The following is a 27036-nucleotide window of genomic DNA, read 5'->3' as shown; positions in this document are numbered from 1 at the left end:
TTCTTGAAGCTGGCACACCAAAGTCAACGGCACTCCACCGACAGCTTTAGTCTAATCTCAAATATTACGGGTGCCTTATTAGCCCAAAAGGGTTTGGAGAGCTGCTTCTCATATAGTACCTGCGCTGCATATTGCAAAGGAAGCCCTACAGTTCAGATATTCCACTTATCAACTATTTGATTAGGCTATATACCACACACAGACACCCACAGACATACAAACACTAAGGAAGGGACACAACTGTGTACAACTGACAGACAGATATCAAAGAAGCTGCATTCCATCACCTCCCCACACTGTTACACCCACAGAAAAGTTGTTCTAGGACGCACTTATCACTTATGTTACACACACACACACATTATAAATGTATTATTATTTGTATTACTATTATTACCATTAATAACAATAATAATAATAATAATAATAATAATAATAATAATAATAATATAATAACTGTTGTTATTATTATTACCTCCGCCAACGGACTTGGACGGGAGTTTGTTTTATTATTACTGTTGTTTCACTGTTAATGTTGTTTGGCTTGAATGTTCTCAGAGGAAAAACTTTGCTCTGATTCTGAAGAAATGCGTTTGAATAAACTGTTATAGGGAACCGACTCTGTAAAAGAGTGAATTCAAAGGTTCAAACATAGATGAGCACACATGATGGTACAGGTTTAAATAAGAATAAATGCTTGCATCAACACGGCACAAGTGTATACTATAGATAAGTGCAAGCGTTAACAAAAGCCAAGGATTGCTGATTTTTTTTTTTTTCATGGAGAAATTGAAACAAAGCTATTCTATTACATGTGAACTCTACAACCAAATGTTAGATTAAAAAAAATCTTCTTTTCTAAAACTATAATATCTCTGTTAACAGTAGTGCACTTATTGGTTTAAGCAGTGCAACATATATGCAAGAAAATAATGCAGTCCACTTATCAAAAAAAAAAAAAGAAAGAAAAAAAAAGAAGAAGTTTTTTTCTTTTCAAATTGAATTTAAGAAAATCATAGAAGTTCATTTAAGGAAAATGATTAAATATTAAGCACAGGCATTTAAACAAAATGTGCAAAGTAGCACTTTTTTCTTAAAAATTGACAGCAGGTCTTTTTAAGACCTCTGTATGCAGTTTGTTATTCTTTTAATAATACAACTACAAAAAGGTGCTTCGCTCACAAAACATGAGCAAATCCTTCAGATTGCAGTTGCAGGCAGTTGCACGCATGTGTGTGTATGTGTGTGTGTGTCTCTGTGTGTCCTATTCTGGATAGAAAACAATACAAATACATCTAAATATCAGAAATTAGCCTTAAGTGATGTGATGCATGGATGACAACTTGTGCACACGAGCTTCCAAATCTATTGTGTACATGCTGTGTCTCTGTTTTTTTTAGAAAATCAGGAATGTAAGCTATATTGTCAACAAAGTCCATCTGCGATTTGTGGTATGCCATGAAACAGTGTGATATCAATCAATGGAGCTACTTAATTTGCTATGGGACTGTTTTTCCTGTCAAATCGTTGCATGCTATTTAAGCCTTTAGGGAGAGCCAATACATGGGAGCAATGCGTTCAGCTTCCACCTGCTGAAAAGCTTTGCAATGGTAATAAAGAGGGAGGTTTACCAGGCTCTAGGATCAGGATGGCATTTATTTCAATTAGAATTTGGATTCAAATTAATTTACCCCCTCTATATCAACACAGCTCCAATCCAGCCTCAACCTCCCTCCAACATTGCTATTCAGTCATCCAATTAAAGCGCGGAGGCTACTCAACAATAATAGTTGAACTGACAAGTTTGTTTTCTTTCTTTTTTTTTAAATTTATATCCCATAACAGTCAGGTGCGAGTTGAGGAGCAGCATTTATGAAGGAGAGAGTTTAGTCGCATATTCCAGCCTGCCATAACTGTGAATGTAAAAGGCTAAAGAAAGAAAAATCATCAGCAAAAGAATCTTTCTTTTTTTTTTTTTTTCCTTATGTATTGAAATGGAAGAGGTCTACAAGCCTTAACAGTCTTTTAAGATATTAGTGGCAGTGTATGCAAAATGAGTTAAACTCCGAACTTCAGAAAAAAGAAACAAAAGCTTTGCTCAAATACTGTCGCATCAACACACCATAATTTGGAAAAACGTAATTGTAATCATCAAAATGCATGGACAAGAATTACAAAACATGAGAAATATTCATCCCCATCACCACAGACAGGAAGTGACATTTCAGTAAATGATTTAAATTGGTACCTTGACAACAGCTGCATTATAATCCCTTAATACCATGGGAATAAATAAAACCCAGTGTCAAATTAACTACTCTCCTTTTTTTTAATTCTATATAAGAAGGCAATCTTGTGACCATCAGTATTTTTTAGAGGGAATACGTAGCCCAACCCCAGATGATTTTTTTTTTTTTTTTGTTATTGTTGTTTTAAATTATACCACAGTAAGCTTGGACATCTATAGTTTCCAAACTGGTCAGTATGGGTTCACAACAGCCATGATTCATATCTCATGGCAAGTTACACACACACACACACACACACACACACACACACACACACACACACACACACACACACACACACACACACACACACACACACACACACACACACACACACACACACTTGGACACACAAACACAACCATGCAAATACACAAACGCTAAAACATATATGCATGTATATATTCATTCAGACATACCTACACTAAAGGTGTGTTTGTGTGTATGTGTTTCTTTCGTAGGCCTTTCGGTAGTGTTCAACACATAAATCAGTATTTTAGGAAAGCATACATTTAGAGGCCTGTAGTTAGGATCCATCCAGTAGATCAATATCAAACTACTAAGCCTTAAGGCCACCATCTTTTTTTCTTTTAGAATAACAGAAGAAAAAAAAAAATTCTTTTTTGGGAAACTTAATGTGCCAGTGTCTATACTCATAACTCTTCATACCTCAAAATAAGAAAAGGAAAATCTAGTGCCATTTTATTTGTCATTCTTTTTGAAAGAAGTTTATCTATTTGTACTTATCCATCGGAGACATGCATTCGCATGTGGTCATTGAAGTGCTCCATTTGGTCGAACTTGGCAGGGCAGACGGAGCACACGTAGGTGGTCCCTTCTTGGCAGCTTGCTTCAGCAGCTACACCCACTCCTGTTCCAACCCCAGCCCCTACTCCAGCACCTCCACTCACTGGCATGGCGAGGGCCACCACTCCAGCCCCGGGCTCGGGGACCGCCATTGGCATGGGAATGGAGACGGGGCCCGGGGCGCCCGCACTCCCCGACAGCCCTGTGATGGTGCTGGCTGTGCTGTGCAGGGCCATGTGCCTCTCCAGCAGGGTCTTGTGTGAGAACTTCTTCTTGCAGATGTAGCACTCATAGGACTTCTCACCACGGTGCAGCCGCATGTGGACGTTGAGAGAGCTCTTCTGGGTGAAACGCTTGTTGCAGATGCTGCACTGGTAGGCCCGCACCCCTGTGTGTGTCACCATATGTTTAATTAAGTAATCCTTCAGGGAGAACGAGCGCCAGCAGATGCTGCACTGATGAGGCTTCTCACCTGGATGTACATGCAAGACAAAAGCATTATGGAGAAAAAAGAAGAGACAGAATTAGATTATAAAACGCGGAAGTGCATTTACATAAACTCAACAAGCACTCAAGACGCACGGTCCCATAATGCTTAAGTAATTTCTCCGTTTCGGAAAAACATTTATTATATTTGCATCATTTTTTGGGAAACTATATCAATTGAAAGTTTCCCCCTCTAATTCTTATTTTTTGGTGAAGCTCCCTCTGCTCTGTCTACTTATCATATAAACAGCCACCTTGGTAAGGGCATTCGTGGAAATGTCAAAATCTGGGTGGTGTGGTCATTTTTAATGAGATATTTCGGGGTGTGCATGGAGCGGTGTGAAAAGCAGCTATATTTAAAGGCACAAGTCTGTTTTATGAATGGCAACATTTTGATCAAATTAGAAGCTGGGAATTGAATCAAGGCTAATTTTGATGCTAAATGCTCCTGAAAGGCAGCCAGCGAACTCTTAGAGCGACACAGACAATGTGGCAGGATCAACTGACTTCAGCTTGTGCAGCAACATCAGACGCCCGAAGCCAGCAGTGTTACTTTCCCAGTACAGGAACACACCTCGGGCTAGAATTATTTAAACCTGTATTAGGTTTGTCATGATGTTGGTTCCAATGAGCACAGCATGCTACAGCACCATGGGAGAGGGAGTCAGTTGAAGCAGCTCTGACGCAGCCACGACGGGCACGGACGCAGTTTAGGCTCATTTCAGATAAAATTTATGTGCTGACATTATAAGCCGTGAAATATTAACATATCAAAATGACGCAAAACGAACAGGTAAAAGAGGAGACTGATAACACTGCAAACAGACAAATTGTACTATGCAAGTTAATTAAGTGCTGAGTATCTATTGTTTTCTGCTGCACCAAATGAATTAATGTGCAGCGACCTGCTTTGATTTAATGAAGCCAATAATTTATCATTTTAATTTCCTTTTTTTTTTTTTTCAGGTAAGCTGTAATTTTTTTCCCCTGATCTGATTCCCTTGAAGGTCTCATTTTAGGGTCAATTGCATATCACCAACATGGAGCTGGCACCAATAGAATAAACATGTTTACTGTCTTGCTCAGGACGGTGTGTTTGTGATGCGGTGATTCACGCCATTAAAAAAAGCTGCCTTCCTGCCTCTGATCCACATTTGATAGCAGGAAACGACACATGAGCTCCGCCGCATATGTTCTTATGCATCATTTCTGTCTGGGCAGTTTAGCTATTTTAGGTGTGTTGCATTAAGGTGTGTCATAATATATCAGATTTCTTGAATATGGCTCAATATGCTTATGGTGGGGAAAAAAAAAAAAAAGAGTTGTGTGATTCTGTGAGATGTTTTTTATTCTTATATTATCCTTTCAAAAATTCAAACTTTTCTTCACAAGATTGATTAAAGTAATTGGCCACACTGGGATGTCCAGCTCGGTTGAAAACTGATCGATCAGGGACTTTGGCTCTCAATATGTCACCACTCTGCCGGGCACATTCGTGTGAGTAAAACAGGGAATTTAGATTGAAATGGCCTTCATATAACAAGTAGTTCTGGCCAGGCAGTGAATTGTAATGAATAATAATGGCCATTTGAGTAGGCAATTCTTATGAGATCATCTAATTATATGATATTCAATTCTTTCTTTCTGTGATGATGACTTCCACGGTATGTGACTGATAAAGCTGTCAGAGCTAAAAGAAAGCAGTGTGCAGTGAAGTGATGTGCTGCATGAGCAGTCGGCTGCCATTGAAAAAGCAATATAAATGATAACAAAGATACTAGTCAACTGTGACCAAATGAATGCCATTCTTATACAGTTTTTATCTGTCTGTAATTAAGTTAAATTACTCAGATACGTAATGAAATGCTGAGCTTCAGCTTTGCTTTATGTCTAAAGTCCATACCGCATACTAATGTTATGATTTTGCTGTACAATTAGTCATTAGAGAACATACAAGTTTTTATTGGAAGTACATGGGGGGGGACAGGAACTGCTTTTTTTTCTTTATAAAACTACAATTTATTCTGTTTCCCTGTCAATTTCTTTTTTCTTACTGTAACCCAACCCCAGTCATTCATCTCTGTGACCCCTGACCAAGGCCTCATGTCACCATACAGTCATATTCCTAACTGAACATCAGAAAATTCAGGATTTATATCTATTTGATTATTGAATTACTAAACGGGAATCAAACAGCAATTCAGCTTTAAAAAAAAAAAAAAGTGTCTTCCTCATATGAGACATTTTGACTCACCAGTGTGGACAAACATGTGTTTGACGTAGTTCTGTTTTGCAGTAAAGGTTTTACTGCAGAGAGTGCATTCATAGGGCTTCTTTTCCCCGGGACCGATTCCTCCTGCAGACTGTTGCTGCTGAGATGGCGCTTGTTGTACCAACATGGTGTTCGCAAACGGCATTGCAGGGGGTGGCACGGCCACAAACTGGGGCTGCTGCTGGCCAGGAAGGTAAGGGAAAGGCTTGTGGTCTCTAGTCGGCTGTGTAGGAAACAGTGTGGGCAGGAAGTTGCTTCCAGCAGTGCCCATCACTTGGGAATTGCTGGTCACGGTGTGCGGCATCCTCAGGTTGCTGGTGTGTGATTCTGCCTGGCGTATGTACTGGGACATGGGACTGAGTTTGACTGAGTTTGACAGGGGCTGCATCATGCTACTGTCACTAGTGCTGTGGGAAGTGTCCCCGTCCTCCATCTCGTGCACTTGCTCTGGGGACGAGTCATTGACCTCTATCTGCACTGGAACCCCGTCGCCAGGCTGCCCGTCCCCGCTTCCCTCGCGGCTAAAGCCCTGCAGGTACGGCTGCTGCTCCATGGTATCTGGCTCGGTACTGATGGAGGAGCTCACCCCTGAGTCAAAACTTTCAACCTTGGATTCACTCTCTACACCCTCGTTGTTGTCGGTGTCGTCTTGGCAGTCCCCCATATTGCCATAGCAGTTGTACTCGTCTTCGGTCTCCTGCTTTATCTGCATCCCTCCTGTCTGAATGCGTACCGGTCGGGGTTGCTTGCGGCAGTGCGTGGATTCTGCTGTGGTGATGAAACGATCGACCTGCTGGGATCGTTCCTGGATGCGGTTCATCCAAGGCGGATCTTGAGATTGCTGGTCCTTCTGAGTGCTGAGAGTCGGGTCGTAATTCGATGACAGAGGATTGATGTAAAGGGGGCGCTCACGGGTGCCATTGTGCACAGAGAGACCAGGGTAGGTATAGAGTGATGTGTATGTACGATCTATGCTTTGCTGTGATGTTGCTTGCATATAACCTGACTCTGCGTCGCTGCTGGGCCCAGAAGTGCCAGACTCTGGTGTGCCGCGGGGCGTCTCCTGACCAGAATCTCCTGGTATGACAGGGAATCCCCCTGGCCCAGCCAGGCCCACATTCTGGGACACGATGCGGGTGCACTCATCGATGACGGTCTTGATCTGGAGGATGCTGGCGGCAGTGAGGATCTGCAGGGCCTCTGACTGAGATACCCGCAAAATCCCACTGTACATAAAGTCAATCAGCTTTTGGATGGATTGCACTGAGACCACCGAGGGGATCTCAATGTCGCTGTAGCCCAACAGCAGCTTGTCCTGAAAGAAGGGGCTTCCAGCGGCCAGCACGCACCGGTGAGCTCGCAGCATACTTCCATGGATCCGAACAGTCACGTCACAGAAGTGCCCACGGTTGCGCTGCTCATTGAGGGTCTCAAGTACAGAATTGCTGAAGTTGTGGAGATTGATGTTATGAATGCGCTCGGTCATCCCCTTGCAACTGATGTCACCTGTAAGCAGGAAGCAACACACCTGACTGAAAAACAGGCGTACAGCACCGCACTATCCAGCTGGACTACAGACAAAAACACAGTGGCATGTTTTTATACATTCTATTTAACAGAACTGAAATGTCATTCTTGGGTCACAGCAGATGATTAGAGCATTTATAACAAAATACAACCATAATTAGCAGATGCATGAAAAAAATTACAAAACAATCGTTCCAAAAGATGCCATGAGCACGGCTCCTGCCTTTTACAAACAGGCTGCCTAAAACAATAAAACAGATGTGGGAATTCTAATATTTTCCTTGGTCCAGCCCCATAATATTCGGAAATTATTTTCTCAGCTAAATCTATTATTTGAATAGAGGGTTAAAAATTCGACATCGCTGCAGTGAAGGACAATTAAGATGGTTTCCATCTAATTACTCCCAAGTTTCTTTTCATTCAGTGTGTGGCTGTGAAGTTCCTCTAACCGCCAGTAGGTGGAGCACTGAGCTCAGAGGACTGAGGACTCTTTTGTTAGCCATGTGTTCACTGTGATGGCGCTTCCTAACTATCCTGAACACACCACACATGACCCGGCAGATCAGCCTGGAAGATTATTCAAGACGCTTTCTGTGCTGGTAAGGAAAGAACGAGGAAAGGGAATCTACACCTAATTCAGGCAGGCGTAAAGTGGGCAAATTGTGTGTTTTTGGGATATCTGTAAGATCTATTGATTTTTGCACATGTGCACTGTGTATTTTTAAAGTGCAGTAAAACCTAAATGAACTACATTTTAGGTCTTTCTTTGAAACACAAAAAACTGCAATCATTTTGTTGAAAGTGTATGAATCTTATTACTTATTTTTTTGGTAATTCATTAAAACTTCATTTATCAAGAAAGCACTATTTTATTTATGGAAATACATTGGTTAGAGAGAGTCTAGTAACATGATACACAGAATATCTATGAAAAGTTGAAGAATCACATTCAAATTTGGAAAAGAATAATACACTGAATAGGAAATAAATGTAACAGTGGTACCAACAATAAACCCATATTTGACAGTGACAGATTTGTTTATTCAGTAAAGTAGAATTCTGCAAAAATTGCAGAAGAAGCAGCACTTAAGTGTTAACACAAGTATTAATGCTTATCTCCAGCTTAGTTACTTCAACATTGAAGGCTAAAAAAATTAAAATTAAAAAAATTAAACTGCCAGAGTGCAGCCAGTACTCACAGTTAGATGACGTTTTGTTACGAAGATGCTTGTGTGGCTGGTGATGAAGAGCGGGTCAAGCTTCAGTTTGCTGGTGGAGATGGCTGATCAGAGGCCTGGTGCTAGGCAAGGCTGTCAGTCCTCTCTGTCCAAATCATGTGTTGCTCTGCTACAGTGTTTGGAGAGGGGGAGAAAAAGACAAAGACAAATCTTAATGCCACATATTGCCTCGTCGATATTGCCACTCCCTTAATGAACCCAGATCCTCAGTAACACGAATATCTGCCACCAGCGTACTGCAACAGATGTGTGAAGAGTTTTTACAGCGAGACGAATGGACGCTCCTCTGTGCATGAGCACAAATTACAAATCAAGGTTGAATATATTATTGGCACAGGAGACAGGTTTCTTCTCAAGAATTATCTAAGCTGCTGAAGAACAAAACCACACCCTAGCCGAAAAAAAACGATCTAAATTCCTCATAAATTTACACCAGAGACCTTTTTTCAATATTTTAGAAAAGCTTTCAGTCACACTTCTGTACGTGTGAGGGTGTGTGTGTGTGTGTGTGTGTGTGTGTGTGTGTGTGTGTGTGTGTGTGTGTGTGTGTGTGTGTGTGTGTGTGTGTGTGTGTGTGTGTGTGTGTGTGAGTGAGTGAGTGAGTGAGTGTGCAAAGACGCATCTGAGCTTTTTGTCCTTTTCAAATCCACACACAAAACAACACAATGTCTAATACAGATGTACGGCAGCATTAGACGTAATAATAGAAAAGGGTCTAATATTAAACGCACAAGGCTTCCATTGAAAAACACAAGACAAGCATTCAACAACATCAAGCATGTGACGAGCCGAGTTTGGTGACGCTAAGAAAGCTTGACACAATTGCTCTTATACTGTACAAACACATTAGTATGCAGACGTGTGACCTCAAAAACTGGAAACAAAATGATGTCAAACCAACCACATTAAAGTCACACTCGCGGTATCATTCAAGGTCAACCAAACCGAAGGAAAATACCCTGAGCCAATGCACAATCCTTTTTTTTTTTTTTTTTTAAACAAATTTTATCTTATTCGTCCCGGATTGTTCAAAATGCCGTCCTGTACGACCAACAAAGCTTTAAAAGTACCTGGAATTAAACCGTACAGCCGACTGGAATATTTGTCATTAATTTGGGCTCAAATCGTAATTCCAAGAGTGATTTGACGCTTAAATTTTTTTTTTTTTTTTTTTAGGTAGAAGGGAGTAAAAGACGCTTTCATAGCAGCCACGCTTGCTACAACACGAACATCAAGTGCTCTCTGTGAAATGCCAGCGACTACAATGTGCAGCTGAATGAACACAACAGCGTTGGATTTGACCAGACCTGCACATTAATGTTGATACAAAATATTCTTTTACAGCTCATGAGTACTTTGAAAGAACGCACCTCCACACTTTAAAGAATCTGAGCTACAAATTCGACGAGGGAAACAAATAATTATTTTCTTCCTTTTTGGCCAGTGACCTCTCTTGTTCCGCCACATGCTCTGGTCGGAGGCTCCGCGAGCCTCGTGCACCTCTCGTGCTTTTCCAAGGCCAGGTAACAGGTCGTAAACGTGTCTCCAAGATGACGATTTTTATCCATAATTTAGTATGGACGGGCAAGAATATCTGTGAGAGAAGCGCAGCTGAAGTGTAATATGTGAAAACGCTGCGCTCACTGACTGCTTCTGGGTCCACAGGCCCCACTTTGAGGAAAACTGCATGCGGTGAGACATGTGCTCTCCTGAAATGATCGGCAAGCAATAAATCTGACGACTTTATACAGACAGGTAATAGCTTGTTTAGCTCTGTTTGCTCAGTCAAACGAAATCACACTTTGTTTCCGATTCTCACTTGGTTCAGGGAAGAAGAAGAAGAAAAAAAAATGAAAGTATTTTGAAGTGAAATTAGTAACCCTTACATCCAAAGGCGAATGGTAACTGCTTGTCTCTTCACGATAAACTTCATACTGGTAGTCAACTAATCCATGGAAATGACCTGTTCAGGCCTTCCGGCCCCCAAAACCAACCGAATCACTTAAATAATTGTAAACTGATTTTAAAATAACATTTTTTTAAGCCAAAATGCTTAGATCTTTTTCCATTTGGCAAATATTCCAACTTGTTCTTTTCCCTGCTTAGTTTGGTTTTTAGGTGCAACTGTATCCCACGAGTCTTTCTTTCTTTCTTTCTTTCTTTCTTTCTTTCTTTCTTTCTTTCTTTCTTTCTTTTAAATGACCACTACGGGATAATACAAACATGTATGTTCCATCTCTGGCTTTCCCGCTGCCATCGAGACATGTAAATACACCTGCCTAAGGGGTAAAGTGAGGTGAATGCAGGCAACAAAGGAGCAGGCCAAGGGAAGCAGGCTTCAGTTGCCCAGACTGCCACTCACAACAGTGATTCCATTTTAGCCGTGACACAGTGGGTGAGCAGCAGCCAGCGCCTACCTGCAGTGAATTCTAATCAGCCCAGGGGTCTGTCTCCCTCCCTCCCTCCCTCCTGTACCCTGCCTTGGACTAAAGGGGCTGATGATCCTTCAAAATTAATTAGATCCTTGTAGGAGGCGGCCATTTTCTTTCACTTGCTAATACTCAGCGAGGAGAAAAAAATAAATAAATTTTTAAATCAAACTAAATTCGGTGTGCGTTCCCCACCCCCCCAATATTGATTTCTTTCTCTGTGCGCCTCTACCTGTTTCCTGTTTCACCACGCTGTAACTCTCTCCCTCTCTGTGTCTTTCCTTCCATCCGTCTATCTCCCCGTCTGTGCCCCCTCCTCTTCCTCTCCCTCCCTCTCAAACCATCCCCAACACCCTCCGCCCCTCTCCGGCTGCCTCCATGCTCCCAGCTCTGTGTCTGCCTCTGTGGAGTTTGCTGTCAATAAATCCCCAGAGGTCAGTTTGTCTGCTGGAAATCAGACACAATGCTTCAGACCGCCAGTGCAATGCATGCTCTGCTGCTGCCGCCACAACAAAGACTGAGGAGGGGTGGGAGGATGAGGGAAAGGGGGTAGCCAAAAAAAAAAAAAAAAAAAGAAGAAGAAGAAGAAGAAGAAGAAATTAAAACCGGGAGATACGAGAGATGCAACTTCCCCAGCCAGACTCCAGGTTAATCAGAAGCCTGTATTAGGTGACAAGCTCATGAAATACGCTGCATCAAATTGGACATTAGTTAATCAAGGGGGGTTGTGGTGGGGTGGGGGTTAAAACGGCGAGGATGGGGGATGGGGTGGAGAACAGACATAAGAGGCATGCTTATGAAAGAGCAGTATCAGCCATGTGAATAATGTACATCTTCAATATGCAAATACTGCTTACAACACACACTATAAGCATATATTCAAAGCCCCTTGGCACATTTCAATCTGGAGACAAAAGGGCCACGGGGCATTATGAAAAGCTCATGTCCATGCTTATGCATACGGCATCTTGATGAATTTGATGCGGAGCCGCACTTATGAGGAGTGTTTTGTGTTGCACCTTATTAGCAGTAAGTTTTGTTTGAAATCCCCACTGCTTAACACCCACTGTCCAACGTAGTAATTATTAATTTCAATCATCCATTCAGTCCAGATGCATTAGCATATAAACTACCAGAAATCTTGCTTTAATGATATGGTTTGGATATGAGATCTAATGTAATTTAGTTCACAATGTAAATATGGAGCGAGGACAGTGGAAGATTTTAGGGCAACAATCAAGTGATGAAGTGTGGATCTGGCGAGCGATATCTGAAAGTGTGTTTGATAAAGGCACAGTTCGTAGTTCCCAATAATAGATATACGGACACAACTTGCTGTTATCAGTCAACAACTCAAATTAAATGTCAGCTAATGCTATTGTGTTGTAGCTCCCTTTGATCTGCACAATTAAAAATGATCGAAAATGATTCATCTCCGGCCAACAATGTGGTGTCGGCTGATTAAATCCGAGTAATTCAGAGCGCCATGTCTCTTATTACCTTTTGAGTGTTCCTCTATAATGCTGTGAAGCACTTAACAGGTAAGTAATGCACCTAACTCACACACACTTCAGGAGAAACTGCAGCAAACACATCACAGTCTCCAGATTTAATTGATTTGCCTTTATAGCAGTCACTGAAAATCATCAACAAGCCCACGTAGGCTGTTGACAAGTTGAGCCAAGATTTTCACACAACATTTTTTCACTTCTTCTTCTCCCTTGACTGAAATTGTAGGGCGCAACATTACATAGCTGATTAAATATTTTTTGGGAATTTGTCTAAAATGTAAATACAGGGGAATTAAAAAATGTTTCACATACATTTGATTTGTGCATTGTTATCCTAACAATTACAATCCGGCTCTCCATCCACGAAACACTCAGTGATAGTGATACTTTCTCAGCAACTACTGTTTAGATTTTAAACTCACCACCAGGGACACTTTTAAAAAATATGGAAACACTATTAAACAGAATTTCATTATTTCACAACAACACTTTCTTTCTCTTGCGAATGCTCTCTTGCTTGGTCAGAGCGTCATGAAGTAATTACACCAGTGTAATGTTATGGCTATGCTTGAATAACTGTATTATGTTGGTGCATCTCTGTACGATGTACGCAAACGAGAACCCCGGTTAACTCTTTATACTTCCCCATATTCAATCTGACAGTTCATGGTGAAGTTGCACTGTAACTGAAACCTCTCTAATAGCACAGCAGATGAATGTGTTAAGATATGCAGTCCAACAGAAAGCCACGCAGTGTGACAGGATGTGCGGATTTCAAATAAATTCCTCAAGCAAACAAATAACAATAAACACTGCCATGCCATTACACAAGTAGGGGACAGTCAAAGTAAATTTTTTGACAGGACAGCTTGTTCAACTTCGTCATTTTTTTGTCAAAAACACACCCACTGCCACCCGTTATCCATAGCAGATCCATTGTGTATTTACAGATGGGAGGATAATCTACTTCAAGTATACAGTTTTCAGACAAAGTCCACACTCGCAAATTAGTAAAACTTGTAAATTTTTCCTACTGTATATTATCAAGTTTCCTATCAGAGCACACGGGGGAGAAAAAAACAAATAGCCGCTGCCGGCTACGGGCCATTAAAATTAAAGAAAGTACGTCACTTTGGTGATGGAACAGACGCTTTTAAAAAAATATCTCAGTTGGCAAATGGCTGCGCTTTTGTTAATGAGCGTTTGACCAAAAAGAACCATCTGACTACTCATATGACAGTCTCCAAAACACCTCTAACCCCCGAAGCAGATAATGCTAAATTCAAGAGTTATCATTTAGGCACAAGTGTCCACAGCAACTGCCTCTCTACAGCTACTACACACATCAAGGACATTTCTCCTCTCCAAAAAAGGACCTCGCAGGCCATTAGGAGATCCTCATGAACCTACACAGCTGCTCATATAGGACTTGTCTGTCTATTACTAGGGTATCATGATGAAGAGGGCATTAATTCAGCTTGGCCAGAAATATTTAACATACAACTTGTGTGTGGCTGTTTGTGTGTTTCTATGTATGCCTGAATATAAAGTGGCAAAGAGACCTCAACAAGTGGACGGTGTAGTTTAGAAGAACTGTAGCGCCTTTATATCTTGAAAAGACCAGACAGTATCTCCTGACTTTGTGTCCTTGGGAGACAAAGCAGAAAAGGAAGACTCAGCGTGCCGGATTTTGACAAGACATTGTGAGACCTGAGCTAATGAGCATGCAGTCCTTACAAAACAGTGCAGCCGCCGAATGTGTTTACATTAAATGTTGGTCACAAGAGAGACCAGAGAGAAAAATAAAATAAAAAAATGTATGTATGTATGTATGTATGTATGTATGTATGTATGTATGTATGTATGTATGTATGTATGTATGTATGTATGTATGTATGTATGTATGTATGTATGTATGTATGTATGTATGTATGTATGTACGTATGTATGCATGCAAATTAGACTTGACTGTTTGACTTTTCTATATACGTTTGTGGTGTAGCTTTCACTGGAATATTTTGCAACAATTACACATTATTAAACAAAAATGCCTTGTGCACGCATTTGTAATGCGAACCTAGACTCTGAATGACAATTCAACCACCAACGGTGAATTTACATGATTATTCCACCATTCCACCATGTGTGAATGTAACTATAAGCACCATGTGTTTCACCGGCAGCTGCACAAGCCAGTGCCGCGATGGTCCAGCACAGAACTTTCACAAATGCACGAGGGGCGCTTAAAGCAGGTCAGCCCTGCAGTTGTACTAGCTGGTGTGTGATTGTGGGGTCAGCAGTACAGCCTCCTCACCCGGAATTTGGCAAGCTTGATACTGGAAATTCGGAAGAGGATTCGCCCGGCAACAAAAATGACGTGCAGCAAATACCGTGCACGTTGCAAAAGACGAGAGACAAAGCAGAGGAAACAGTGAAAATGGACATGGCAAAAAAAAAAAAAAAAAAAAAAAAGATTTTATGATGCAATATATTTCTTCAGGCTGTAGCTCCGGTAGCAACAATACAAATGCCATCAGGCTGAGATAAACCTGAGTTGTTACGCAGGTAAAATAATGATATCTTCATCACACATATATTCCACATACTGATTTTTCTCAGAATGTCAACATGATATTAAAACCAGAAGACTAAATGAAGACATTCTGTGCTTATTTTAAGCCTCATGGATGTTAGCACTGTTTCGTGTATTTATAGAGAGAGGCAAGCTGTTGTGTAGTAAATACAGATTATATATGTCTCATCAGCTCATTTGACATATGACCCATCTAAAAGTGTAATGCTGACGCAGTGAAACACAGCCGTCCACAAGAGTGGCCTATACACACTAATACCAAGTGCTGGTCAAGTGGTCTGCAGGCTGGCTGAGCAATCTGAGTTAGCTCTAAAGACTTGAACTAAAGTTGGCACCAAGGTGCAGATTTCAGTTAAACTAACAAGTGAGAGCAATCAAACAATGTTGGGCAACTTTATCCATACAATACTGTGTCGCAAGGCAGATTTGTGAAGCAAGCCGACTACAGAATTTCACAAGAAACATTTTCCAGCCTTTCAGAAACCAAATAAATCTCTTTATTCAAAACGCAAATTCAAAGAAGCCCACATATTGTTTAGAAATTTGAGCCGAGTGAAATGTCAGTGCAGTCCACTGAATGTGCAGATAAGTCATCGGTCCCATGAAAATTTGGCTTCAAAAAGCACAATAAGGTCATTCATGTAAAGAGAGTATCAGTTGTCATAGGCATTTTTAATGGGTCGAGTCATTTTGCAAATCTGCTGGCTGTACCCAGGATCCTCCAAGAGATGCACTGTTTCTCGGCATGTGCACCTTTGGAGATAACTAATGACAAGGGAAGGACACAGATAAAGTCAAAAAACATGCAAGCATTTGATAGAAGACTGTTTATGAGCTTCATATAAGTCACATTTGTCATTACCGGAGCAGTCAGAGTGTTCCTTATGTGCATGTGTGAGATTTCCATCATAGAAACGGCAAAACTGTCTGTCAAAGAGTTGAAAAATGTCCTCAAAATTATATTTTATGGTTCTTTTTTTCTTTTCTTTAGGAGTGCTGTTTGTGCTTTGTTGTGTAGCATTCTGTTGTAAATTAGTTCTGCAGAAAGCTTTCGTTTTTTTATTTCATAGGCACAACTTGCTTTTATTAGCCACCAAAGCTTGGAAATGGCTGCAGGCGAAACTATGTTGAATCCACCAGTCGGTGTGGTTATACTAGTTCTATAGCATATTACGAGTTGTGTAAACAAAACTAAGTATCATTTCTCACCAGGTACAATAACCTTGGTGTTTTGTTTTTTTAATGCATTCTCTCATGGGTTGTGTTGGTTTTTTTTGTGTGTGTGTGTGTGTGTGATAGGAGTGTCTTGTTTTGCTTTCCGGGTTTTTACCTACTGGGGTGTTGGCTCCTAAAAGCACAGACTGTATTATTTATTTTGGCTTAATTTTCACTCTTTTTATTATTACCTGTTTGCTTTGTTGTTGTCCGCTGTGCCCCCTTCCCCTACTTAAAATAAAAAAACAAAACAAAACAAAACAAACAAAAAAAAACCAGGCCTCAATGGCATCGCTCCGGAAAGATCAATAATGATGTTTGAAGTAGATACATTTAATTAAAAAAAGACATTTATGTGACAGTGAGCTAATTACTGCAGCTTTTGTTATGTACTTTCACTTTTACTTTTTTTACTCCTTCCGCTGAGGAAAACTAGCGTAGCTGTACAAATTTGTAATTAAAGCAAATCCTGGTTGGTTTGTAATGCGCCTCCATTACCTGACTTGGCCAACGTCGTTTGTTGCTATGCAGAGTGTGACTACCAAGGCTACAAGATATTTGTTCACCATCGCTACACTTCTCATTGTGACTGGCGCACGTTGGTGGAGATTACGCCGGCCTCCCTGATCCGCTCTATGTACAGAAAACACAGCGTCACTGCAGAGTCACCACAGCGGAGCGGTGACATGACATGAACCCCTGTCAGCTCCATTTATGATAATCGACTGGCTTTTTGCCCTCGCTAATGCTCATGAATTGCTGGTCAGTGCGGTCTGTTGAACGTGGCGGAATACTTATCTTTGATGGTAACGATCTATAGCTCATAAGCCCCCGGGTGTAACCGAAGCCGATCAGCTGTTTCTGGTAACATTACTATAAAAGTCACGCCACACGGCTGTGAGTATTTTCAGCAGATCACATCACAAACGTGCTACTTCCAAGTCGTTTGTATCGTCATGCTTAGATGGAGGGATTTAGCGGGGCTTGCTGCCTCGTTTTCGGCAACAGGAGAGTTTCTTTTCCAACGAATGGAGTGTATCTTTAATAGCTGGCTCCCCGTACCTCTGTCGGTGTCTTTCACCGTTAGCCCAGTGACCCGCCTTCCTCTAAATGCATGTTGGGATACGCTGGACTGACCCTGAACAGGAGTAGGAATGAAAAAATGCCGCGCGAGTGAATGAATGTTGAGACACTAGCCAACAGCAAAGCCCAAGACAGTCAAAGGGGGAAAAAAAGACATTTTGTTTGAAACGCATTCAAGTCAGCTAACCTATTCATAGAAATTACAAAAGAAAAAAAAAACAGCTTAATGTTAGTTTACATAGCAGCTTCTACAAGGTCTTTTTTTTCTTCTTTTCTTTTCTTTTTTTCTTCCAAGTTTGCAAAACAAGTGAAAAACAATGTGGCACCGCTGCCACAACTGACAATTATTACTCTGCCGTTCTAACCGCCTGAACATCGCATGGACACATGGACCACATCTGCGTGTGAAATGTAGTGCAAACGCTATGAAAGCCACTACAATGATCACACCGGTTCGTTTTCTTTATCACTGATGAATTAAAACCGACGGTATAACGAGCCTGGCAAGTTTGGTAAAGCTGAACATTTGCCTTGCCATTTGTTTGCTGCCGAACAGGTTAGGCGTGCATTTCCTTTGGCGCCAGTACACCAACTGTCGAAAACAAACCATAAAAATAACAATAAAAAAAGAAACCTATCATGATGTCATGATAATGATTCTTTTTGATGGCGCTGAAACAGATAGCTGTTGGTTGAATTGATGGTTGCCTCCAGATTTTTTATTTTAAAATCTGACAATAAGAAAGTAGATTTGAAGGCGAGAAAGAAACAGACGGTGTTAGAGCTGATAATCTCTCCGTTTTCATGATGCAAATTTCAAAAGAAAATTCTCAGCTAAATATTTCCTTTCAGAAGGCAAAATGCCTGACACTGATTTCCTGCAGCTGCATTTCCAAGAATCTGACTCAATGAATAAGAAGAAGAAGAAGAAGAAGAAAAAAAAAAAAACACTGTTTTAGATTCTGTGAAAATCCTTCAAAGCTCCCACAATCTTAATTTTTAAGAGAAAAACAACACAAATGCCATTGTGTCAATAATTCCTCAAGTTTACCCAAAGCACAGTGCATACCGATGTACCTTGAGTGAGACTGTGCACAGTCTTAACATTTTGGCTGCCGCGAGTGCAGTTTACTGGCACGAGGCTTAAAAACTCTTCCTCATGCCAACATTGAAGCAGAGAATTCATTTATCCTTTGTGTAATAGTTTAAAAAGTTACTAAGTGTTCTGGTACTCTTTTACTTTCCTTAAAGCCTCTTCGGGTAGTTTGTACTTCAACCAGGCAGCGATCGCAGCGCTGCTTGGAGAAAACCATATGGGGAGCAGGGTGAGCTGAGGACACACATGCACCTTGGCAAACATACAACTTCGCTATTAGAATCCAGGATACATTTTTCACATCAGCTGAATACTTTGGCCTGTGCGTGAGCTTAAAGAGGGAGAATACCCATTGAGTTTAAACGTTAGTTTCCGTCATGCAAATTGAGTTTATCTCTCAAAGATGGACTATTGCAGGAAGTTTTTTTTTTTTTTTTCTTTTTTAAGAGAGAAAGAGAGCGAGAGAGAGAGAGAGAGAGAAAGAGGGGAGGAAAAAACTTCTGTGCTGGTTGTGAAACAACTTCGGCTCAAGTTGTTACATGACATTTGGGTGTTACAGAACAGACAGATATCTTTTAATGAAAAGCTTTGAAAGCAGCATAACAAATATAAAGAAGCGTGAATCAACAATCTGTAATTTTAGGAAAGGTAATGGAAAGACATGGTCACATGGTGTTTGTACTACGTGTACTGTATAGCTATCAAACAACAGGGATGCACTTTGTCTTTTAAAAATAACTGCAGATGGAAATGTTGCCTCGGATGACATCATATTTGTGGAGAAATATAATAAAAAAAAATTGTGATCCTATAGTAGCAGCGCCATAGCAGAGTCTACTACAGTATCACAATATTGCGTGAGTATTACATGGAGTGTATGATGACGAGCTCCCTCTGGACTCTTCATTTTATTTTAATGGGGATTTTTTTTTTTTTTTTAATTTCCATAATCAATCCCCAAAACAGTGCTTTAGTCACCATCAAGCAATGTACAACCTAAACATAGTAACTGTGTTTCATAAGTCTCCATAAAGTTTTATACGTGAACAAAGCTTCCTGACAACTGCCTGGCACATTGGAAAATACTTATTCAGACTCAATGTGTGCTTTCATTACACATTCCTCTGATACTTTCAGGGAGGGAAGACAACTCCAAAACAAAACTCTTTTGAAAAATCTGAAAAGCATGCCATGAAGTTTTGTGCTCGGCAGTATTTTCCTCCACGCCGCATGATTTGAAAGTCACAGAGTTTCAAGTGAAAGTTTTATAAAAGTCATTGTCATGACCATGCTTTTGGATTCTCATTGCAAATTTGTTAAAAGCGTGAGTTTTTTTTTTTTTTTTTCTTAATCCTTCCCCGTGAATTGAGAAAGAAAAGAGGCAGTCTACAGCTGTCACACACGTCTTCTTTAAGCAATGCACGTGGATAATACTCCCTGATTGGTTGCGCAATAATAACCTTTAGTTTCATGCCAAAATGTCTTTTTATCCTGGCGTAGTAACCTCATCAATAAACAAGATACATTTCCCCCCTTAAACAAAGGATATAATGCTCTATCCTCGCCTCATAGCTGGAAGGAAATCACCATTACTCTGTGGAGCTGTGTGTTTTTTGTGCTGCATAATGCAGCTAAAGGGGGAAATTCTCCCTTTAATTACAAAGGCAGCCTATACTGACTGTCAGTAGTTTTTTGTTATCGTGTCATTAGTATTTTCAAGAATTCAAACGAAATATGAGAAGCATGCTACGTGTGAAAAAAGGTGATTTGTGGCTTGAAGGATTCGAGCCAGTGAGCCAGGAGGTGGCTCGCCTGCCAGTAACTTGTACTTTTGTAAAATGTATACTAACAATCCACCAAGGCACAAGTGGCCAGCCGTCACTAATTTACTCAGACCAAGAGATGTGAAGAATTAAATGGCATGTTCATTACAAAATGTTTTTTTTTTTTCTTTTTTAAATCTAAGGCTTTTAAGGGTGTAACCGACGAGCAGTGACTGATACTGTAAGAAATATAAATAAAAGAAAAGAATAACTGTGCCATGTGTATTGCCTTTTTTCCCTCTGAAGCTTTGGAGGTACCTGAGTTTTTTAAGGGTTGCCATGGCAACCATGGACTCAAATGTAGCGTTGTAACTGAGTTTGTAGAGACACCAGGTAGGAAACTATATGTGCCCTTCTTCCACTAAACTGAGTATTTAAGCACCAACTCTCCGAACGCCTTTGAGCCGCTCCTCTCCATAATTATGGGACTTATTAACTTTACGATGAGCACCTGAAAACAGTCTCAGATGGCAATCGCTCATCAAAGATTAGTTTTACTCCATGGGGGGGGGTATTCTTCTAATGAGCATTATACAGGAACAAACAAAAAAAGGGGAAAAAAAAGAGGAGAAGAAGAATGAAAAAAGCTGGGAAAGGATAAACTGTGCCAGAGACAAAAAGGCCAAGCAGTTAACAAGCGCTGTGACATTCTGGATGCTATCCACAAAGTGGCTTGTTATATCGATGGATCTCTACTGCATTCCCAAAATGGCTGCCAAATATGTTCAACTGGGCTAGACAAAGTGCCAGAATGGACTCAAGTGCAAGTCTTTTGTCATGCGATGATTTAACACCCGAGTTAAAATTTTAAACCATCACACTAATTTCACTTCATTTGAATAGATTTGAAAAATATTCTTCATATTTATTTGATTCATCTATTTCATTTTTTTTCTTTCTCAATTGTATCAGTTCTGCCTATTTATCCAAACTGTTGTGGATCTTATGTATTTTTAACTACACTTTTGCAAAAAAAAAAAAAAAAAAGGAAATTTAAATGACAAAATGAAGAGCTCTGTGTGGATTAGAGGACTGAGGTGAATTTCACTCATGACCAATATTACATGCTCTCTCCTACTTCTCTCGTCCTTTTCACTGTGTAGTGTAATTAAGTAGCAAAGCCTAAAAATCTCTTGAACAGAGCTGCAATAAAATGACATGGAGATGCATTTATAAATTGAATTACATGTGGCATTGGCTGCCAGGATTACCTGGTAAAAGCCTGGTGAAGATGGTTGCATGGTGGAGGGACACCAGCAACCAGAACTGTAGCATTGCGGAGGTTTCAGAAAGATGTCTCCATCTTATCTATTTGGGCGGCAGTGTCATTACTGCACTTAAATTTTTTTTTGGAATACTGACCTGCCATCTGTGAGCATGTACAGTACAAGATGATTGTTTTTTTGGTTTTTTTCTTTTCTTTTTTTTTTTTTTTTGTTTGTTACATCTCTCTTCCAAAGAAGCAACTCGTTACATGAGTGCAGCATGGTCCCCTTACACATTTTCACTTGAGTAAACCCAAATAATCAGGTGGGAGAAATGTGCGAAAGCGTGACTAAATCAGTCAAAAAACACTTGAAAACTGAATGCTGTGGACGCACCATGCCAGTTTGTTGGTCAATAATAAATGGCTGAATGTGAGGAGAGGGTGACAAGCTACAGAGGACGAGTGAAGGATGGTGACGCCAAAAGAAAAAAGGGGGGGGGGGGGGGTGGGATTGATTGCAGGGTGTGGATTAACTGAACCCCCCTTTTCCTGTGAGTAGGTCCACATTTTATCTGAGCCGGGTCTCCTTCATTTGCTAACGACTTTGCTTGATCTGTAGACGTACTCTTAAATATTCATTAGTCATGGGTGGGTTTTAGCCGTGACACAAAAAGCGGGCAAATGGCAATGGCTCCAACACTGTGAATATTAATGTATACATTTGGAATATATACATATAAATACTCTTTAGAAGTGGGCACCTGATACTCGGACTACAAACACACCCAAGGCACATAATGGCTGACTCCCCCCTCAGCAGCTACTGTACACCTCTGTGCTGATTAAAAAAGAAAGAAAAAAAAGAAAAAAGAAAGCTGAGAGGTTTTGACACCAAGCCATGGCGAGAGCTCACTTATAGACAAGACAAGTGCTCTCCAATTCATCAAACAATAAAAATGTCCAACAATGCTTGTGTTAAGTTTTTTTTTTTTTTTTTCCAATTTCGTGGAGTTTCATCTCAAACAAAAGGGATTCAATCCAGCATACACATTGTGACATTATAATTTTTACTTTCCCACTACTCACTCACCCACATGCAACCTGTCACATCACTATGCTCTAATTCACAGGAGAGATTTACAATTGTGCCAGGCTGAAGTCTCACATCAAGGTGAAATGTAGCATTCCTGCTCCACAGTGGTGCTGCACGCTCAGCTGTGTTCTCCAAACGTGTCCATTCAGAAAACAAACGATCCAGTGCAGCCACCAATTACATAACCGAGCCTATAGGACTGCAACACATTTACGTTGTGGAGGCAATATTGTGAATGAAGGCGGAGAGAGGAAGTGATCACAACAAAAGTGAAAAGAGATGAACGCACAATTACGCATGGGGAGAGAGAGAGAGAGAGAGAGAGAGAGAGAGAGAGGGGAAGCATCTACACACACACACACACACACACACACACACACACACACACACACACACACACACACACACACACACACACACACACACAGGTGCACATCCACAGACCGTGTCTGCGCGTAGGGGAGACGAACGCGGCGCCTGGACGCTCGCTGCTTCCCTCCAGTCAAACCCGGGACCGAAGAGCTGCTCACTGACCACAGCAGGACCAACCTCTGACATGACTAATGTGTTGACGCAAAGCTTTGATACCTGCGCACAACTTCTCGGGCGCTACGAGGCGAGTCTGTGGCCATTAATCAGAGACAGAACGTGCCGCGTTGGAGGAACTATCAGTGTCGCTTATAAAAGACACATGAACATGTTGTATTACTCTCTTTATCTGACAAAGCCAAAGAGCTTAGGGACAACATCTGTTTGCCTCATGCATGCATGCACGCGCTCTCCGTCCCTTTAGCCCGTGCTTCTCTCTCTCGCTCTCTCTCTCTTACACACACGCACACACACAGACGCGCGCGCACGGTGGCGGACTGGTACACGGAGACCTTAAAGAACAGGACTGACATGTTGCTCGGGATAAAACTCCCCCATGGCCCTCTCCCTGGATTTTGGAAAAGGCGTCGCTCGATTGAATTTTCATTGCGTTAACACATATTTAACTTTACCCAAGAGGTGAAGCACCTCTGCTGTGGTCATCTTTTAAGCAGAAGCAAAGCAATCACGAGTTGCCCGTGAATATATTTCTATTCTATTTTTGCAACAAAATGTCTCAAACGGAGCACAGAAAGCGCCTCTTGCAACTTTAATTACAACGGAGCATGGCCCCATATCTAGGCCACCCTTTGCCAAAACTGCCTCACATCGAAAAGCTTTTTTTTTTTTTTTAACCTACAGTATAGGCTGTGAATAAAAAGCGGATTGCGACACTTAAAGTGATCATTCTTTTTTTTTCTTCTTTTTTTGGGGGGGTGGGGGGAGAAACATGGCACCAAAATCCAGATCCAGAGTCCCACCGGGTCTAGTTCTTATTTCTCTCAGAAACTGAACCTGCCGTATTGTTTTACCTTCAGACACAATATCAGCCAGCCTTCCACCGCTTGCGGAGCATATCTTAATGTAACCCAATCTCATAAATGCCACGGCGTATTGATATTAATTCACAAAAAAAAACCCAACAACAAAAAAAAAACAAAATGTAGGCTAGACATCTGTCTGAGTACAGAAGCGCTCTGCGAGCAGCCGCTGCTTCTTTAATCATTTATTCCAGGGAAAGAAAGACACCTTCCCAGCAAGTTCAACAAACTGAAATGTACTGGAGAAATAGATTTGTACTGTGAGTGTGTTACGGCGCAAAAATACAACCAGGAAACGCGTTTCCTATGACTCAAATAACTGACCTAAAAGCCAAAATGCGCACGTCGGCTGCCACAGTTGTTCCGGGCTCAGTGTGTAAAATGTGCGCGAGCATCGCGGAGGCTTCTCGCTGATTGAGAGACACTTTGACCGGAGTAGTACTGCTCTCAAGTGTCCCCTGCAAAAGCTCCCGGGTACACCCGAGAAAAGTCAAGGGCTAAAGGTAAAGGGGCATGGTGAGAATAATGACAGATGGGGAAACTTGCGTCATGCCCTGGGCAGCGCGTTTTTCGACTCGAATATTAAAAAAAAAAAAAAAAATCCCGTAACCAGCCCCAAAAAAACTGAGTGCCTCTAAACATAGAGGGGGGTGACATTTTATGCACCGCACACGCGTTTATTGGATGTCCGTGGTCTCCAAAAGAATGAAGTTTCCGATAATGAAGAGCTTAATATTCGGCTGGTAGAAGGCAGACACAACTACATGGAAGTCAGTGGCATTTCATGCATTTCACCCGAAAGTCAACAAGCATGTTTCCTCCTCTGATTTTGAAAAATAATAAAAAATAATGCTCCAATTTCTCTCCTTTAATATCAGCGTGAGAGATGTTGTAAAGACCCATCCCTTTCCCATTACTTTTTTCTCAATTTCTTACCTGCACTTCGAAGCTCGTTCAAAAAGTGGCGACAGCGTTTCCACGGCTCCCCGTTTTCCCCCGACGAAGCGCGTTTAGTTTTTTATTTTTTTAATATGTTCCTTTACTTTGTTTCATTTCTCACTTCCATCTTCTTTTCATCTCATCAATAAACACACGCTGCAGCCTACCTTCATAGAGCAGCTCGGTTCAAGTGTGCCCTCCCATTTTTTAACTATACATCGAGTACTTTGAGGGGTGGCGGTGGTGAGGGGGGGTGGGGAAGGGGGGGGGGGCGGCCAGGCAGGCACGCCTTTTCACTTAAAGCGGCTATTGGAAGAACAGTGCACTGTCTTGGGTTGGATCAGAAACCCGTCAACATTATTATGCCCCAATCGCAGGAAGCACAGTGGGACGGTGGAACCGGCTCCATTATGGTTCCGTGGAAGTGGTGGGAGTTATAGTAATAGTAGTTGTAGTAATAGTGCTCATCCCACATGATGTCTTTAAGTTTACTCCTGCCTGAAAGGCAACGAGGCAGTTTCTTTCTTCTTTTTTTTTTTTGTTTTTGCCTCCTAGGAGTGGGAAACGTGGTGCGAAATGAAACGAAACAGAATAAGGATGCCGGTTGAAACAGGTTTCCAGTCATGATATACCCCAGGAAATAAGCATCTCCCTTTTTCCTATAAATCCACTCTCGTTTTATTTCCTCAATGTCCTTCCGAGTGCGGCGCACAGCGCACACTTACTCAACCACCACAAATGTGAATGAACTCCGAAATCTATGCCCAGTTCGGATCAAAAGGACGGGAATTGTCAGTTATGTGTCCATCATGCGTCTGAACTTTGCATTGGAAGCCGCCTCTGCCAGTACAGTAAGCCAGCTGCGCCGCGGCTTCTGATTGGACGGCGGAGGTGCCAATCATCTACAGCACCAACAAGCTAGATTGTCTGCCGTGTCTTCTACTTTCTACGCATTTCTATTTTCTCATTTATTTATTTTTTAACGTCCCGAGCTGACCTCGAGTTTGCGAGCAGGGGAAAAAATGGTGTCGGTTCAGCCGGCCAATCAGATTTGGAAGAGCGATTGCTTTTTTCCTCTTGTTGTTGTTGATTTTTTTTTTTTTGTCATTATCCAATGCCTTGAGATATATTGTGGCTGGCGTAGAAAAAAGGCAGCAATGGGTCATGTGGGATCCCCCCCGCACCCACCGCCTTAATGCCCCCTCCCTGTCTAGACAGTGACAGGTGTGCGTGTGTGCGCACACGCTTGTCTGTTGTCTGTAGTTCAGATCAGAATAATGAACCACGTTGAGTTTAGTATCTTCTAGATGCTCCCAATAAAATATTCATGTGTGTGATCAGTGTGTAGTATACTCGGGGAGAGGACGTTCAGTGTAAGCTGCTCTGCATCTTTAAAAGGGCGCTTTTTACTGACAAAGAGGTCAACTAAGGTTACGCTCGATCAGCCCGTCAGATAAAGCGTCCAGCTCCCCCGAGCTGCCGTGCGTAAAAACAGGCGCAAAGAACTCTCTTAAAGAGGGCAAACCCTGCACGGCTGAACTTTGCCTGCGCAGCCCCCCAGCTGTACAGGGGAGACAGAGGTGTCGCCTCAGACAATCGCCATCTCTCAAGCTGGGCAGGCTCCGTACGGATATTGTTGTGTGAGCGCCGTGGTGAGCACCCAGGGCACTCACTTGACTGTGCGCGCCATCTGCAGGACTGTGATGTGGATTAATACCGCGGGTTCAACGGAGGACACCCTTCCGTCACTGCTTTGACCTACATTAACCAGGAACACCGTAGGAACACCACTGCCGGCCTTAATGCGACGCTTTCTGCAATCCCGACGACGAGGCGCGCTCACTAAAAGTGCTTTTAATATTCATTAGAAGTCAGACTTGTGACATTTTTAGGATCGTAAACCGAGCGGCCCGAAAATTGCACATCCCGCGTGGCGCGCGCCTTCCCGGTAAAGTATTTAAGACACTTGGCTTGATTAACGTGGCTCAGCCGGCTGCACGTGCAGGGAGGATTCACCGTG

At 41.7% G+C, this 27036-nt stretch overlaps 1 protein-coding gene across 1 annotated transcript; it reads right to left on the bottom strand.

Moving 5' to 3' along the window:
* Positions 1-785: 785 nt before the first annotated feature.
* zbtb20 (zinc finger and BTB domain containing 20) lies at positions 786-25242 on the bottom strand. The gene is made up of 4 exons (XM_080482573.1): positions 25014-25242; positions 8580-8727; positions 5836-7359; positions 786-3567 (listed from the first exon to the last, which is right to left on the bottom strand). Exons 3-4 carry the CDS (start codon positions 7337-7339, stop codon positions 3032-3034), a joined length of 2040 nt encoding a protein of 679 aa, XP_080338699.1. The 5' UTR covers positions 7340-7359; positions 8580-8727; positions 25014-25242; the 3' UTR covers positions 786-3031.
* Between the last annotated feature and the right edge of the window lie 1794 nt (positions 25243-27036).

The sequence above is a fragment of the Lipophrys pholis genome (genome assembly GCF_963383615.2).
Source record: "Lipophrys pholis genome assembly, chromosome: 16".
Classification (NCBI taxonomy): domain Eukaryota; kingdom Metazoa; phylum Chordata; class Actinopteri; order Blenniiformes; family Blenniidae; genus Lipophrys; species Lipophrys pholis.
Note: the sequence above shows the minus strand (reverse complement) of the source record. Positions and strands in the feature narration are given on the sequence as shown.

Excerpts from the sequence above, each read along its gene's own strand:
- zbtb20 (XM_080482573.1), bottom strand. The coding sequence starts at position 7,339 with ATGACCGAGCGCATTCATAACATCAATCTCCACAACTTCAGCAATTCT. Across the intron at positions 3,568-5,835 it reads ACACATGTTTGTCCACACTG|GTGAGAAGCCTCATCAGTGC; the intron begins GTGAGTCAAAAT and ends ATGTACATCCAG.